General features: G+C 32.7%; 1 protein-coding gene across 2 annotated transcripts; it reads left to right on the top strand.

Annotated features, from left to right (window-relative positions):
* The first annotated feature begins 1,184 nt into the window (after positions 1-1,184).
* LOC131665844 (uncharacterized) lies at positions 1,185-13,830 on the top strand. Of its 2 annotated transcripts, none has more exons than XM_058938005.1 (6): positions 1,185-1,321; positions 2,636-2,907; positions 3,995-4,205; positions 5,712-6,166; positions 8,564-8,861; positions 11,002-13,830. In XM_058938005.1, exons 2-6 carry the CDS (start codon positions 2,765-2,767, stop codon positions 11,272-11,274), a joined length of 1,380 nt encoding a protein of 459 aa, XP_058793988.1. In that variant the 5' UTR covers positions 1,185-1,321; positions 2,636-2,764; the 3' UTR covers positions 11,275-13,830. The 2 variants fall into 2 exon arrangements, with proteins under 2 accessions (XP_058793988.1, XP_058793989.1); XM_058938006.1 differs by lacking the exon at positions 11,002-13,830 and adding an exon at positions 10,543-10,995.
* The last annotated feature ends 103 nt before the right edge of the window (positions 13,831-13,933 follow it).

Raw genomic sequence — 13,933 nt, 5'->3', positions numbered from 1 at the left:
AAAAAAATAGAGCATTCGAAGCCACGTGTGAAACAAGATCTCGTTAATAATTTACACGTAGCATCATGTAAAGCGATATATTACCAGTTTTAATATTTAAATGTAGAGCTTGCAAAGGGTGCATGAAGGTTTTGATCGTTAAGGTCGTCGTCTCTCTCTCTCTCTCCTCTCTCTCTCTCTCTCTCTCTCTCCTCTCTCTCTCTCTCTCCCTCTCTTTTCTCCCTCGCTCTATTAGATCGAGAATTTTCGACATGATTACGTGTCTACATATATACGCACTTATCTAACATAATTACTTTTGAGAAGTAGTTCATATCCATACAACGTTTGTTATTGTATTGGTTAGCAGTAGGTTATATGACTAAGTATAGTTTTTTTGTTTCTGATTACACAAAGAAAAGTATGTCTAGTGTAAAGACTTATCTTCAAAAATAGTAGACAAAGAACGAATGAATGTAAAGTACGACAAACTCTCTTCGCAATCGACTTTAGCATCGTGGCACACACAGTATCATCACATTCCAGTTCACATTCACTTGCTGTGTGTGTATATACATGCTTATACGAGCTCTCGGTAATCCATCAATAGCAGGCGCTCGGTCGAATCACTGTAATGACGTTGCACAAAGTTACATTGCTTTGCGGCTTCTGTACAAAAACAAAATGTAAGCTAATCGAAAATTGAGCTGAGCGCGCGTGTATGAGCTATATTATTATTGACAATGTATCTTGGAATTATTTTTATTCTGATTATAATTAAAATCGGATGCCTGCCACAGAGCAACTTTGTCGTGCGCGCTTTCATCGCAAACAAAGAGCAAACTTTGGTGCGTTACAACTGAAGCTGTTATTACTACACTTTCATCGAGTAATTATTCCACAACAATAAAAAAAAGTAAGAACGGAATCTCGTTGAAGTCCGGCAAAGCTAACCAACATTTCAATGACTTAACTTACTGATCTTACGGAAAAACAATCCACCCCTTTGCATATTTCGTTGCGTGTCCTGACAAAGAATTTCTCGCACAAGCGTGTGAGGAAGGAAGAGAAATAAGGATGATATCTATGCAAGTTTAAGCGCGTGCGCCGATCCCCAGTACGCACTTCCCCGCCCTGGCCGCAGTGTGCCTCGGGGTCACGCCGGGTGTTTTCAAAACGTTACTGCCAGTCGACAACTCGCCGCCAGTTCGCGCACAACATGGACGGCAACGAGTGCTCAGCTCATCTCTGTTTACGATGCTGACGTAGATTTTTTGCTTTCTTATCCTCTAACCTTATTTCCCGTTTCTAGCGAGCGACGAATCCATTAATTATTACTGAGGTGTGTGTTAGTGTTGCTCATACTTTTACGTTTCTGTCGACGAGTGATCAAATTACGAAAAATATGATAATAAAGACTTGTGCGCGCGTGTGAGGTGTCATGAGTTTATGATTATGCTTTACTGTGTTTGAGTTTTTATTTTAGCTTTTCCTTTTGTTCGGTGTTTATGTTCATGTTTTACAGTAGAGAGATAACGTGTTCGGATTTTTATCATGGCGCAACGTTTGTGATTATAAACGAAAAATATTTTACTCAAACTCGCGGAAAAAAGCAGTCTCTACGCTTCGTAACGTAACTTTGTACCGAAAATTTATTCGTGTGTTCGTGACGAAAATATTTACGAAGAAAAGTTTATCATTTCGTTTTAACTTGAATTTCCAAAAGTCTTTCTTCTATGAAAGTATCTCTAACAGGGCATCAATCATGATAGAATCAATAAAGCCAGGCCGCAATCCTTATTTCAAATCAAATATTCGCCACAAGCGAAAATTAATTGTCTACAGTGGTCTGTAATCGAAGCCGTAAAAGACTTCCAAGCTTGAGGCTTTAATCAAAGCAAGCAACGCAAAGCCAATTAATTTAAAGTCGATGATTTGCATTTCTCGCTAAAAGACTCAGAGGGTGGGGATTAAGCCTAGTCATATGGGTAGTAAATTAGCTTGGCCTTCAGTCAGATTGATAATGTCTTTTAAGAACGTGCCGTATGTGCTGAAAGTGCATTAAGAAAACTTCAATAATGCGTGCACATAAATTCACTAAGCAAAGCACAGAATTATTCGACGGGTTGGTTTAAATAAAATTACAAAGTATTCATTCCACGCGCGAAACTTGTTTCCACTCTTGTCGATGAACTCAAGTTCGGAGGAGAATGGAAATTGTTTCGAACTTTGATGCAGTAACGTCAGAAATATTCTTGCGACAAGTTATTTACAACTTTATGCGTGATGTATGAAGTTGAATAAGTTTTATTAAGAACGAAAAGTATAAATACGGAAATATCACACAATAAAGGTAACGCAAGTAAACCGAAATAGAACTAGTCAGGCGTATGATCGTCGTAATGATTCATTTCGTGTTCATTCACTTGAATAACGTGAGTTTTACTCGATTAAATAACTAAGCTGAAAGCTCTAATAAAACAGTAATTAAGTAAACGGAATGAGCGTAAATCAATCTTGACAAAATTGCGTGTCCAATCCGATTTCTGTTGAGCTATACCCACCAAAAATAGGCCTGCTAGCAAAGATCAATAAGATATTCAAACAAAAAAACGACTGTATGTCTGATGAGCAAATATTTTCCTCCACTTCACAGATCGTGATCACTGAAGATTGGAGAATAGAACGCATCAGAATTGCATTTGTTCACATTACTTTTCAAACATCAACGCAGAACACCGATGCGAGTATATGATGAAATGATGTAATTAAAATACGACAAGCTATGGGTCGCAAATATAAACCACGCTCGATAGCCGAACAAGATCGCAAGCTCTGTGGCAGCATATGCGTATGTCAGTTTACTATTGTCATCAGTTGTGTAGCACTTGTCTATCTAAGCGTCGCTATCTACATGCCTTCGCATAGGTGAGTTAAGATGGAATTATGTTGATAGATTAAGTTGCAAGCAATTTCAAATTTATGCTAATGGATTATTATGCTGTATGAGTAAACTTGTTTACGCGTAGCTTTCATTTATATGCAAATGTGATTTCTCTCATTACCGGCATCATCAACCGTGATGTGATAAATCATAATTGTCGACGTTAAGAAACCATTTGTCATACTGATGGAAACCACTCAAACTTGATGGTACACATATACTATCCTATGAAACTAGTAACCATCAAAGATCCATCAAAAAAGAGAACATTTTTTTAAATATTTAAGAGAATCAAATACGAAGTTAATGAAAATCTCAAGTGGAACGTTGAAATTCAGCATTTCCATTTGCATTCTCTTTGAAGCTTTTTAAAAAGATCAGCCAACTTAATTATTTAGGTGTGCCGGGCGTCAATACAACTAAATCACTTTAATGTTCACTACAGTTATTTACGTGGAAATATATGCGATATCAATTGCATATCCCGAAATTAACCTCACGAACAAAACAAATGCCTAATTTCGCACCAACTACCGTAATGTAATATCCTGAACCGACTCAAGTTGATTCTGCTTAGCTACATCCACGGCATCTCCCCCCCCCCCTCTTGCCCTCTCACCCCCTCCCCCATGCCAATGCCAGTCAATACTCTCTCCATATGTAATTTTCAAGAGTTAACTTTTATACATAAAAAAGACAACCGAATTTCGTGAGAATTTTCGTCTGTACAGCTATGAATATTAATGGTATTGAAATTTAACAGCTATGGAGTAGTTTTAGTTTGGAAATGTAGTCTGACTTTCTTTTATTTCAATCGAGTCGTCAATAATATTACCATTCAAACGCAACTTCTGATTCAGTTAGATAAAAAATCTTTAATTGATTGTTTTTGAAAAATGTTTTGAGGTGTATACCTGAGCAATTGCATAAAAGTTTGTGCATTTCGTAAATATGCACTCTCAATGATGAAAAATGGCCCTCGTAACCAGAAAAAGGCAGCATTACGTGATGAAAGTACCAACAGAAAAGAATATTTGGAAAAATAATCAAGAAATGCTTTTAAAATTTTAGAGCCTTTCACGCCGGAATCGAGACAGCACCAGTGATGTGCCAAACCGTTAATACAACAATGGTAAATACTTGCTCATGGGCAAGTTGTGGTGAGTGGTGTTTGACGAAGACTTCAGGCTTTTGCCCGCAGATCCACGCAACGGTACGGCGCAACGGCACTGACCTCGTATTTGAGAATTGCAGTAGAACTGCTAGTATTGCATGTCCTATGGTGAGTCACGTATTGCACTTGCAATGAAAATTCTTTCTCGTTCTGATTGAATTCCTCTTCGAAAGAAATCCAAGCATGTCGCAACAACCTGATTTGTCGCACAAAAGGTTTTTCACTCAAATGGATTTATGTGTCATCTGAGATACATATCTATCAGTACATTGTCGTTGAAAGAGATCAACATCGTATGCATTCGAAAACGAATTATATCATTTTCACGGAAATTCACTTATCAAATATTTATCACTCTATAGAATAGATACGATTCAACACTGTACTGTAAAAATTATCAGTCAATTTGATCATCAAATAGGAGCGTTACTCGTAATATGCGCTGAAACAAAACGGTTGTTCTAGCTATCAGTTTTATTAAAGGAGGGATTGCTTCGAAGTGCACACGAAATGCGTAAGAGAGAAAATAAAGAAAAGAAAAAAAATTCTGAGAATGTAAACAACATTAACATAATGTGATTGGTATTCTTTCGATAACGCGAAAGAATTCAAAGTGAGCTTTCGTCAAGAAAGTCAAATTTTTTTGTCACTTACAATCCAAATCACAAAGTTAATTTATTTTCTGGTTAAGTTTGATTCTCTCTTTGTTACTTTAGTAAGTTAATCATTATTCCCTTATAATTCATCTACTTGTGTTGTATTTAATTTATGACTTTGTGAAAAAAAAAAACGTAAAAGTTATGTCTTGAAAGTTTTGTGATAAAATCAAGCTTATCTAGATCTTCAGAGACGAAACCACGCTGTAAAAGTTCAATTAAGAATTTCTTTTTGAAACTTGATTAATATCCTCAGTTTCAACAGCTTCGCAAGTAATTGAAAACTACCGCACTTATTTTCACCATATCTTTAGCGTAAGCATTTATTCAAGCACTTTCCGAAAGTGCAGTCGTAATGAAATTTAAGCAAATTATCTTTTATTCAGAAATGAGACATTCAAACATCCACTTATTTTTCCAAATTTTACTTATGTACTGTGGATATATCGCATATCTGACACTTCAAAAGATTATCTACTTTTTATCGTAAGTTTAATTTTTTCCGGTGGCTGACCATACACTGGTTTTATCTACTGTAATAGAGACTGACAAGATCTGAAAACATTTTTTTATCAGAGTGCTGTACGTTTACGTTTATTTTTACTAACATTACATCGTTTTTTATCCAGCCTCATTTCACGAAAAAAAAAACTTTTTTTATGAACTCGTACTGCATCTTACTTATATATGACTATTACTACAAGTTTTTATCAACAATCGTAGTTACTTTATTTTGAAATGTTTACTCAGTTATTGATTGACAACCTGGTTCGTCGATGTTATAGCAAATATTTCTTACTCAATATTAATTGATATCGATAAGTGATATTGAATAAAGTATTTTTTTAATTGTCAACTGATTGAACAAAGACAAATTTATATTAAAGAGTTATTTTTGTTCTAACCATGAAACGTATGATGATATGAAAATTGATGTGAATCAATCAATTGTCCACAGGTAAATTTAGCAACAGTAAAAAAATATAATTGCAACAACGGCAGCGAATGCGACCACTTGACGGGTCTATTTGAGTGCAAGAAAGGTCACTGCTCAAACATAAGCGAAGCAATGTTATGCCATGACAAACCCGACGGTGCAGTAGTTGATGCTGAGAAGGACAACATGAAGTTGAACGGCAACTTTCGTTGCATTAACTCACGATGTACTCGTATCAAGAATCCTTTTCATTGTGATAGGTATTGCCCCAAGATCAGTACCTCAAGTATCAATGTGTTCCTCATGCAAGGCGACAATATCATCACTGCCTCGTGTGATCGAGCTATGGCTTTGAATAAAGCTAATGGAAATAAACCAGGCGAAAGATTAGATAAACCAGTGGAAGTTTGGAAAAAAGGAAACGATGCTCTTGTTGCTAGCTGCATTATTGTCAATAAAGTTGTCGACAAGTTTAGGTAAGTTGGAAAAAAATTCTTAATTTAGTGTTCATACAAATTTCTAATGTAATAAAAAGATTGCGTAAGCATCGATGTTAATAAACAGTATAATATTTGTTTGATGATGGCAATACATACGAATGTTAAAGATATAACAAGAAAAATTTGATTATAAATGGTTTCAAACTTCACCATGAAAAATTGTTAAAATATTTTCTATGTTACAGATCTTGAACTATAAAATTTTAAAAATAATTTAAATTAAAAATATAACAAGATTTTATAATCTTATTACATAATGTTCTTTATTTAAAATGCATTTCAAAGAAGTTCTTTTCATTCAAATGATGTATATTTTCAAGAATAAAAATTTTATAAATGAAATTTTAATCAACGAGCACGTAGAAGTATATATAAAGATGGATTTAACATTTATGCGAGGATCAAAGTTTATCTTTCCATAATCTTATTGAGATAGTGCTCTTTAATTAAGCAAGAGTAAGACGGAGAATCTGAAACTAAGCTACTTTCGTGTGCGGCGAAATGAAAGAAAAATAAAATTGATACAACAACGTTATTCAGAAAGAAAGATGAATTTTCAATTCGAAAGATTTTAACAGTGAAAGCTATTACCTTGTCAACTCTTAGCTTTGAAGACTATATGCGAACATGATTCAACGACGCGCCGAGATGTAACGGAAAAAGATTAAGCGTCCGTGAAACGCCGTCGTGGAATATGAGAACAAAAAAGACGAGAAGGGAGACAGTTAAGAATAAATGTTACAGGCGAGTTTCGAATAATGCAGAAGAAATTCGTATAACATAAAAAGCCCTCTTCTTCGACGTATCTGAGATGAATCTAGGTCAGCAAATGAAAAAAGTTTGAGCATTTAAAGTCTGATATAATAGCTCGGATAAAATGTTGTTGAACGACAACCTTTTTATCAAGCTTATAAAATAAGTAAATTAGGAAACAATAAACAAATTCACTTCAATAAGTTAAAGAGATTAATTCGAATCTGCGTGCAAATATTACGGTCATGTAAAAAAAATAATTGTGACCTCAAAAACAAAATAAATTATATTCTAAAGGTTCAAACTTTACTGTAAATTAATATAAAAGTTTTACAAATATCATTCGAATAGTTACGTGTCTGTATCAATGTATTATGACGTAAAAAAAGGAATGAAAGCAATCGAATAAATTGCAGGAGATTTGACTAAGGAAAGAACAAAGCGCTACAAGTGAGGGCGAGAAAAAGAAAAAATCCATCGAACTCTCAAAGAAAATATTGGCGCTACAGGAATGTACAGAAAGCTTATAGATTCTGGACCAAAAAATAATGTCGTAAGAGTTGACTTTTTCCGCTAAGCTACAATATTTCAAAAATTGTCAATTCTTTAATATTATTGCATGCTCAAAAATTCATATAGTCAACAATATCTATGAATATAAAATCATAAAATACCTATGTAATTTACGCGTAACATTTAAAATTATATGCCAACTAAGTGAGAAAAATACCTTAGCTGTTACTGAGTAGATAAAAGAAAACGATCAAACAAACGTTTTTAAAACTGAAAAAACGATTTACATCTGCAAGCAGATACAATGGAAATCTACTAGTATTCATGCACAATCATTGTTAAAGAATGTTTCTCTCAAAATAATACAACTTTAATATGCAATTGGTACTATTCTTTTGGGGTATCTTATTTCTTTTAACTCATCAAACACTTCTTTCCTTTCGGAAATCTTTCATGTATCTCGTCGTACCGTCGACAATTCGATAATAGTAAGTTGACTTGTGACGGGACACGTCGTCATCCATTTGCTTCAGTCAACACTTATTTTATTCTATTATTAATCGCTGATAAGAAATTTACAACCTATTGATAGGATTATTTTCTACATCACTCGATATTATGTTAATAGTTCTACTTTTTACGAAATAATAAAAATTTTGGAAAAATTTAATTTTATAATTTGGTAAAAATATTCTTAAGTTTCACTTAATTTACTCAAATAACCCATTATTATATAAAAAAAAGCTCTAATCTACAGTCAAATTTTATTTAACGATATTCTCGTGTATTTCAAGCGAAAATTTTAAATCACGTAAAAGTCTGTCAAAAATAGAAACGTCGTAAAGCTACAAAATAGAAAGTAGAAACAAGTAAAGTAGTAGTAACATTTTTGTTTTTATACTCCTATCGATAAATAATTTAATACATGCAACATAACAAAATCTTTTATTAAACAAATTATTGAAAAGAAAATTAAAAATCCAATTTTTGACATTAACATTTATATTTAAATATTCCTTGAAAATAAATAACAAAACAATATAAATATATGGTTAATCCGAAGCGATCCATAATCAAAATCGTCTGTTTCAAATTCTCTGTTAACAGAACGGAAGACTGTGTGAACGGAACGTTGATAGCAGAAGCTCAAATACCACAACCATTCATAAACTTCACAACCTTCCTACTATTGTATCAGCATAGTTTAGGTCGCAAGGTCGACGAGAATGATGCTTACGTGCCAGCTCAACGTTCGCTCACCATCTACAATAATTCACGGCTCTACATTAACCTCGAGGGCTGTGTTAATACTTTGCGGGGAGAATGCCGCGACTTTCTTGGCACTCATGGCGCCGACGGCGATAATCAGACTGCACAAAGCCGATATCCGTGTTATTATAACAAGGTAAGTGACACTGATTGAATTTTAGAGAATTATGTGGTTGAATCGAGCGAGATAATTTGTTCGGGTGTGGCTATTATAACATTTTTTCATTTGAGTATGTACAAGAGAAATTGGTTTTTGTTCGAATTTTTTTATTTTCATTTGTATTTGATATTTCCTCTGCATGCAAAGTTATGCAAAATAAAAATTGAATCAATTCCAATCGAAATGGTTGATTTAATTTAACGTTGTTTTTATTTAATATAAAAAAAATTATAAATAAAATTATAAATATGATTGAAAAATATAGCCTTGCCATGAATATTTCATTATTTCAACTAAAAATACCATAAAATGCCCAGTAATGTTCAGGAATCATGTCGAGCTCTTTTCCGATATTATGAATTGCACTCAAAAGAGTTCATACATCACTACACAAATCAAAGAACTTCGTAATCCTTTGATAATAATAGTGCAAGTTCCAGCTGATTATTACTGTATGCATATATTTTTGAAATATGCCAACATTATTCAAACAAAACCAAATGAATTTCCGTAGTATAAATACTCATTCATTCGATAAACAACTGCTTACCGTTAGTGCCATTCGATTGCAAAGCGCAGGTCATTAATCAACTTTTGTCTTTTTTTTATTTCCATCCCTTATGTACTTTCAATCCATCGATCATACACTCGGGTGTATACCTTCTACTCCCTTGTGGAGGTATCGTGTGTTTGCAATTTTCTCGCACCCGCGCGAACGCCTTTCAACCGTATACACCAGAGAGATAGATGATCACGATTTCAGGAACATTGAGTTTTTTCTCAATCGCAAGAAAACGTTTTATGGATATATGTCACATTATATGGCATAGTGCATTTTCGTTTCGAAAATTTTCTAATATCCAATTCTCACTTATTATTATAGATTATATAAGTTTCGCGTGTAACATCATAAATGCTGCTAGTTTAATTATGGATTGCGTGACCATAAGAACCTTCTCGGATGAAAAAACCTTATAAGCGACAGATAAATAGAGTCGAAGGGTTGCTTACGCTATTTTTACGCTATTGAAACAAGCAAGTCTATATAGCGAGGGACGATTAAAATTTTCACACGTGCGCTCTATTCTTTTATCAGGTTGTATTATGTAAAAAGTTAAGAGTTAAAAATACTTTACCATGAATTTTCAAGATCAAATATACAACACTGTAGAAATAAACTGTAAAACGTGGATTTTTATTTAATTAAAACTTGAATTAATTGAGGGTACATCTTATAATTTACAAAAGAGAAAAGAAACAAAAGCCGAATCATTGCACAATATTAGATGAAGAATACAAAAAAAATGCAATCGTTTTTTCAATCTCAATACAAATACAAAGATTTTTGCTATACGAATGGAAATCCAAAGCACGCTTATAATGCTTTTGTTGATCGATAATAGGGAATTCGCAGAGATCTGTCAGTATGCTTGCGGTTATTACGTCATGTTTTCCAATATAGGTCAACGTCAAGTGCAAAACGAGAGAGAACGATGGGAAATGAGAATGAGAGAAATGTGCTCGCTACGTAAAATATTATTTTTATTACGAAAAAAGATCTTTTGTTCTTTTGCTTCCATAACTTTTTCTCGTCCATTAATATGAATATTTTATGAAAAATCCGTTCAGGGATCTTTATTTTATTCGTTTTTATTAGCTGCAATCGCATAGACATTCTAAGGCTCATCGGGACATCTCTTTCTATGCGTGAGTTGTTTTTAAGAAGCTTTTAAGAAAAATGGGATCATTGTAGGCTTGCTAAAATTTGCCTCAAGATGTATATTATCAATTTAGATGAGGCTATTTACCAAGCTAGACTAAAACAATCTTGGTTGCAATCTGAATATGTACACCAACGTTATATCATTATGCATAATTTATTTATTTTAGTTTGGAATTAATCCTTTACATAAACACATCTTATTTTTATTCAAATAGTCAAGGATCTAACAAGAATAGTCACAAGTTCTTCACGAAAAACGCTATTCGCTTTAATTTTGAGGATGACCACGTGTAAACATCAATTACAATTACGCCCATTATACAATCTTAAACTAAAATTAAAAAAAAACAAAAGTTGCCTCAATACTTGTTGCTATAATTGTTTTGCTTGCAGAATGACTCTTTCTTCGTGGTAGCACGTTTCGATCTGAACAAGACCCGTACAGAGCTATTGATTGCAGTGATAGTACCATCCTGCTTATTCGTCATCAGTTTGGTGAGCTTGGTTATAATCACGCGATCGGTACAAGTAGGTGACGATGCTAAGATGCACTGTCGTTACTGCGTTGGCAAGAGTTCATCACGTGAAGGTGAGAATCTCGTCGAGACAAATGTCATCGCAACTACCACAACTCCGCCGCAACATACAAGTAACGTAGCACTTTAGCAGTCCAAGCCTACTTCGAGTACCAGCAATAGTAACGTGAATAGGATGATGGAGCAGTATGAAAGACTACCACTTATGGATACCGACGATGCAGAGGATTCGTTTTGAATCTCCGTAAGTTTTTTTCGTCTGATAATGACTCTTGATAAAGCGAAGTCGCATTACATACACGATGTGAACTGTATAACTCGAAATACACTGATCGTTTTTTTTTAATGAAGAAGTAGTGCGCACTTAAAATATAGAATTTGTGAATTTAAAACATTTTTTTAATTCAAACGATTTAAGCGACTATACTTTAATGTTTAATATGTGAGTAGTCATGTATCATTTGTAAAATCAATACTCGATTCAAAGGTATCCAAACAATTATGAGTTTTTATATTTTTGTAAGTTTGTTAAATTTTGATTATTGTAATAACGCAACCTTAAATCAGTATCCCATTTTTTTTTAAACTTTCTGTAACATATGTATTAATTAATTTCTTTTTAAATTAAAAAAAAACTCTGGAAGCCTTTGTTCCATCTCTTTGCGAAATTGTTACAAACACATTTTGGGATGAACAAGGGCAAATGATTCATGATACTGACATCGATCTTCAATTCAACGTATGTTCAAGTGAAACCTTTTATGATCTCAGTAAAATTTGAAAATTTTCCTTCATTCACCGGTGCCCATATCAATTCAATTGCAGCCTCCAAGCAGTGACATGTGATCGAAGTATTATTTACCTGTACATATTTTTAACAAAAAACAGTGTACGTCAACTATTGAAAAGATGTTTTAGAAAAAGTCATTTGAAAATAATATAAAGGAAAGCTTTTTACACAATACCAATAAACTTATGAAAGTTTCTGAATGTGTTTCTAATGAATTTGAATGTTGATGTAACATTATTTTTTAAGTCAATCAATAATTACGTAAATTATACTGATGATTTTTATTTATGGTATTTAATGCAACAGGTATACAATTTGTGTCAAAACAAATAAATGTTTAAAAATTCCACAATTGAACGTTTTGTGAGGTAGAAATTTTAAGGAAAAATATTTTTAAATTAGGATTATGTGCGATCTAAAGTATATAATTAACTGTTGCTTATAGTTTCAATGTACACGCTAGGGAGCTAACCAATCTAGCATAGTTATTGCTTTGTTTCTATGAATGTGGCCTTTCACAATACTGCGATATCTAATTGTAATTTACAATGGATTACATTTTTCCTACCGTGCTCTTACCTTTTGTCTGGATAAAAAACTTGAGCAATTGCTGTTAAAAATAACTTAACTGATGCGGTTGTTTTTACCAATTACAGATATTTCTTTTTATAAAACTAAATGTGATTAAACATTAAAATATTTATCTGTATCAATTGATTCGTAGTTCACGTTTCTAAAATATTTAATAAGAATCTACTCATCTCGACTGAAAGTATTTTTTAAGCTTATAAAATTGGAACTGCCGTGTGTTATGATTATGAATATAGCTGGCGTTACTTTTTTAGATGTAAGTATTCCAAATTCTGTAAAAAATTGACTCTCTATGACTTTCCGTACAAATTGATATATCATAACACTTCGTTAAAAGTGACATCGAGTTTATAATGTCTCATGAAATATATTGTTGCTCGCTTTTGAAATGAAATTAAAACAACAAATTTGATAATAACGCCTAAAACGATCATTAATCTTCAAATTAAAAAGAAACATAATGAAGAGCTTCTGATATATTCTATTTCAATAACTAAATAACGCAATATTAAAGATTACAAATTTATATTTTTAATGAGATATGCTTATACTATACGTCATTACAAAAAAAATTTACTTTTGCCATACGCCTGTGAAATTGGCAAAATGTCGATAGAATTTTCCAATAGAATTAATTTAGAGATGTAGACACATAAATTTAGGATATAAAGTAATACTATCATAATATATATCGTAATATACTAATATATTGTAGATTTCAATATAATTATTTCGTTCGTTCGAATGCACTCGCGTATATGTACGCACCTCTAATTGCATGTCATAATTATCTTGGTAATGAATTTTCGAGAGTAATGCAGTGTGATCGCGTAACAAAGTAAACATGAAAAATTGAGCAAAGTTTGCACAATCTAAATGTCATTGTTGTTTTACAATTGTGTTTTTTTTTTCAAGTTTTAAATATAAAATATACAAAATATAAAAACCAAATAAATAAAAATGATAAAGTGCGCTATATTTACCTGTAAGTGCTCTACGTGCCTTCTCTTATTGAGTTTATATAATTACATCTTTATCAGAGATCTGTAATTTCAAAGCAGATTGATACACTGCTTCAAACGAACTGTCACTTTTTGAATAATTAAACTTTTGGCTTGATCCATATCATTGTGAAAATATTTTCTATCGGGATTTATTTTGTTATGTACTGATACTTTCCCGAATGAATTAAGAATTTATCGTAAAGGATAACAAAAACCAACACCATTATTCAAAATTAATCCATAACTATATTTAAACGGATAAACTTGATTTTGTCGGATATTTGTGTCACTTTAATTACGTAAATAAATAATTTTCTAACGAAACTAGTCTTTATTTACTACATCTCAAAACTCATTTCTCGTAGATTAATATGTAGATACTATAAGTTCGCGTGACACGAAGC

The sequence above is a fragment of the Phymastichus coffea genome, unplaced genomic scaffold, assembly GCF_024137745.1.
Source record: "Phymastichus coffea isolate CEN01 unplaced genomic scaffold, Cenicafe_Pcof_1.1 PCOF00054, whole genome shotgun sequence".
NCBI lineage: Eukaryota > Metazoa > Arthropoda > Insecta > Hymenoptera > Eulophidae > Phymastichus > Phymastichus coffea.
Note: the sequence above shows the minus strand (reverse complement) of the source record. Positions and strands in the feature narration are given on the sequence as shown.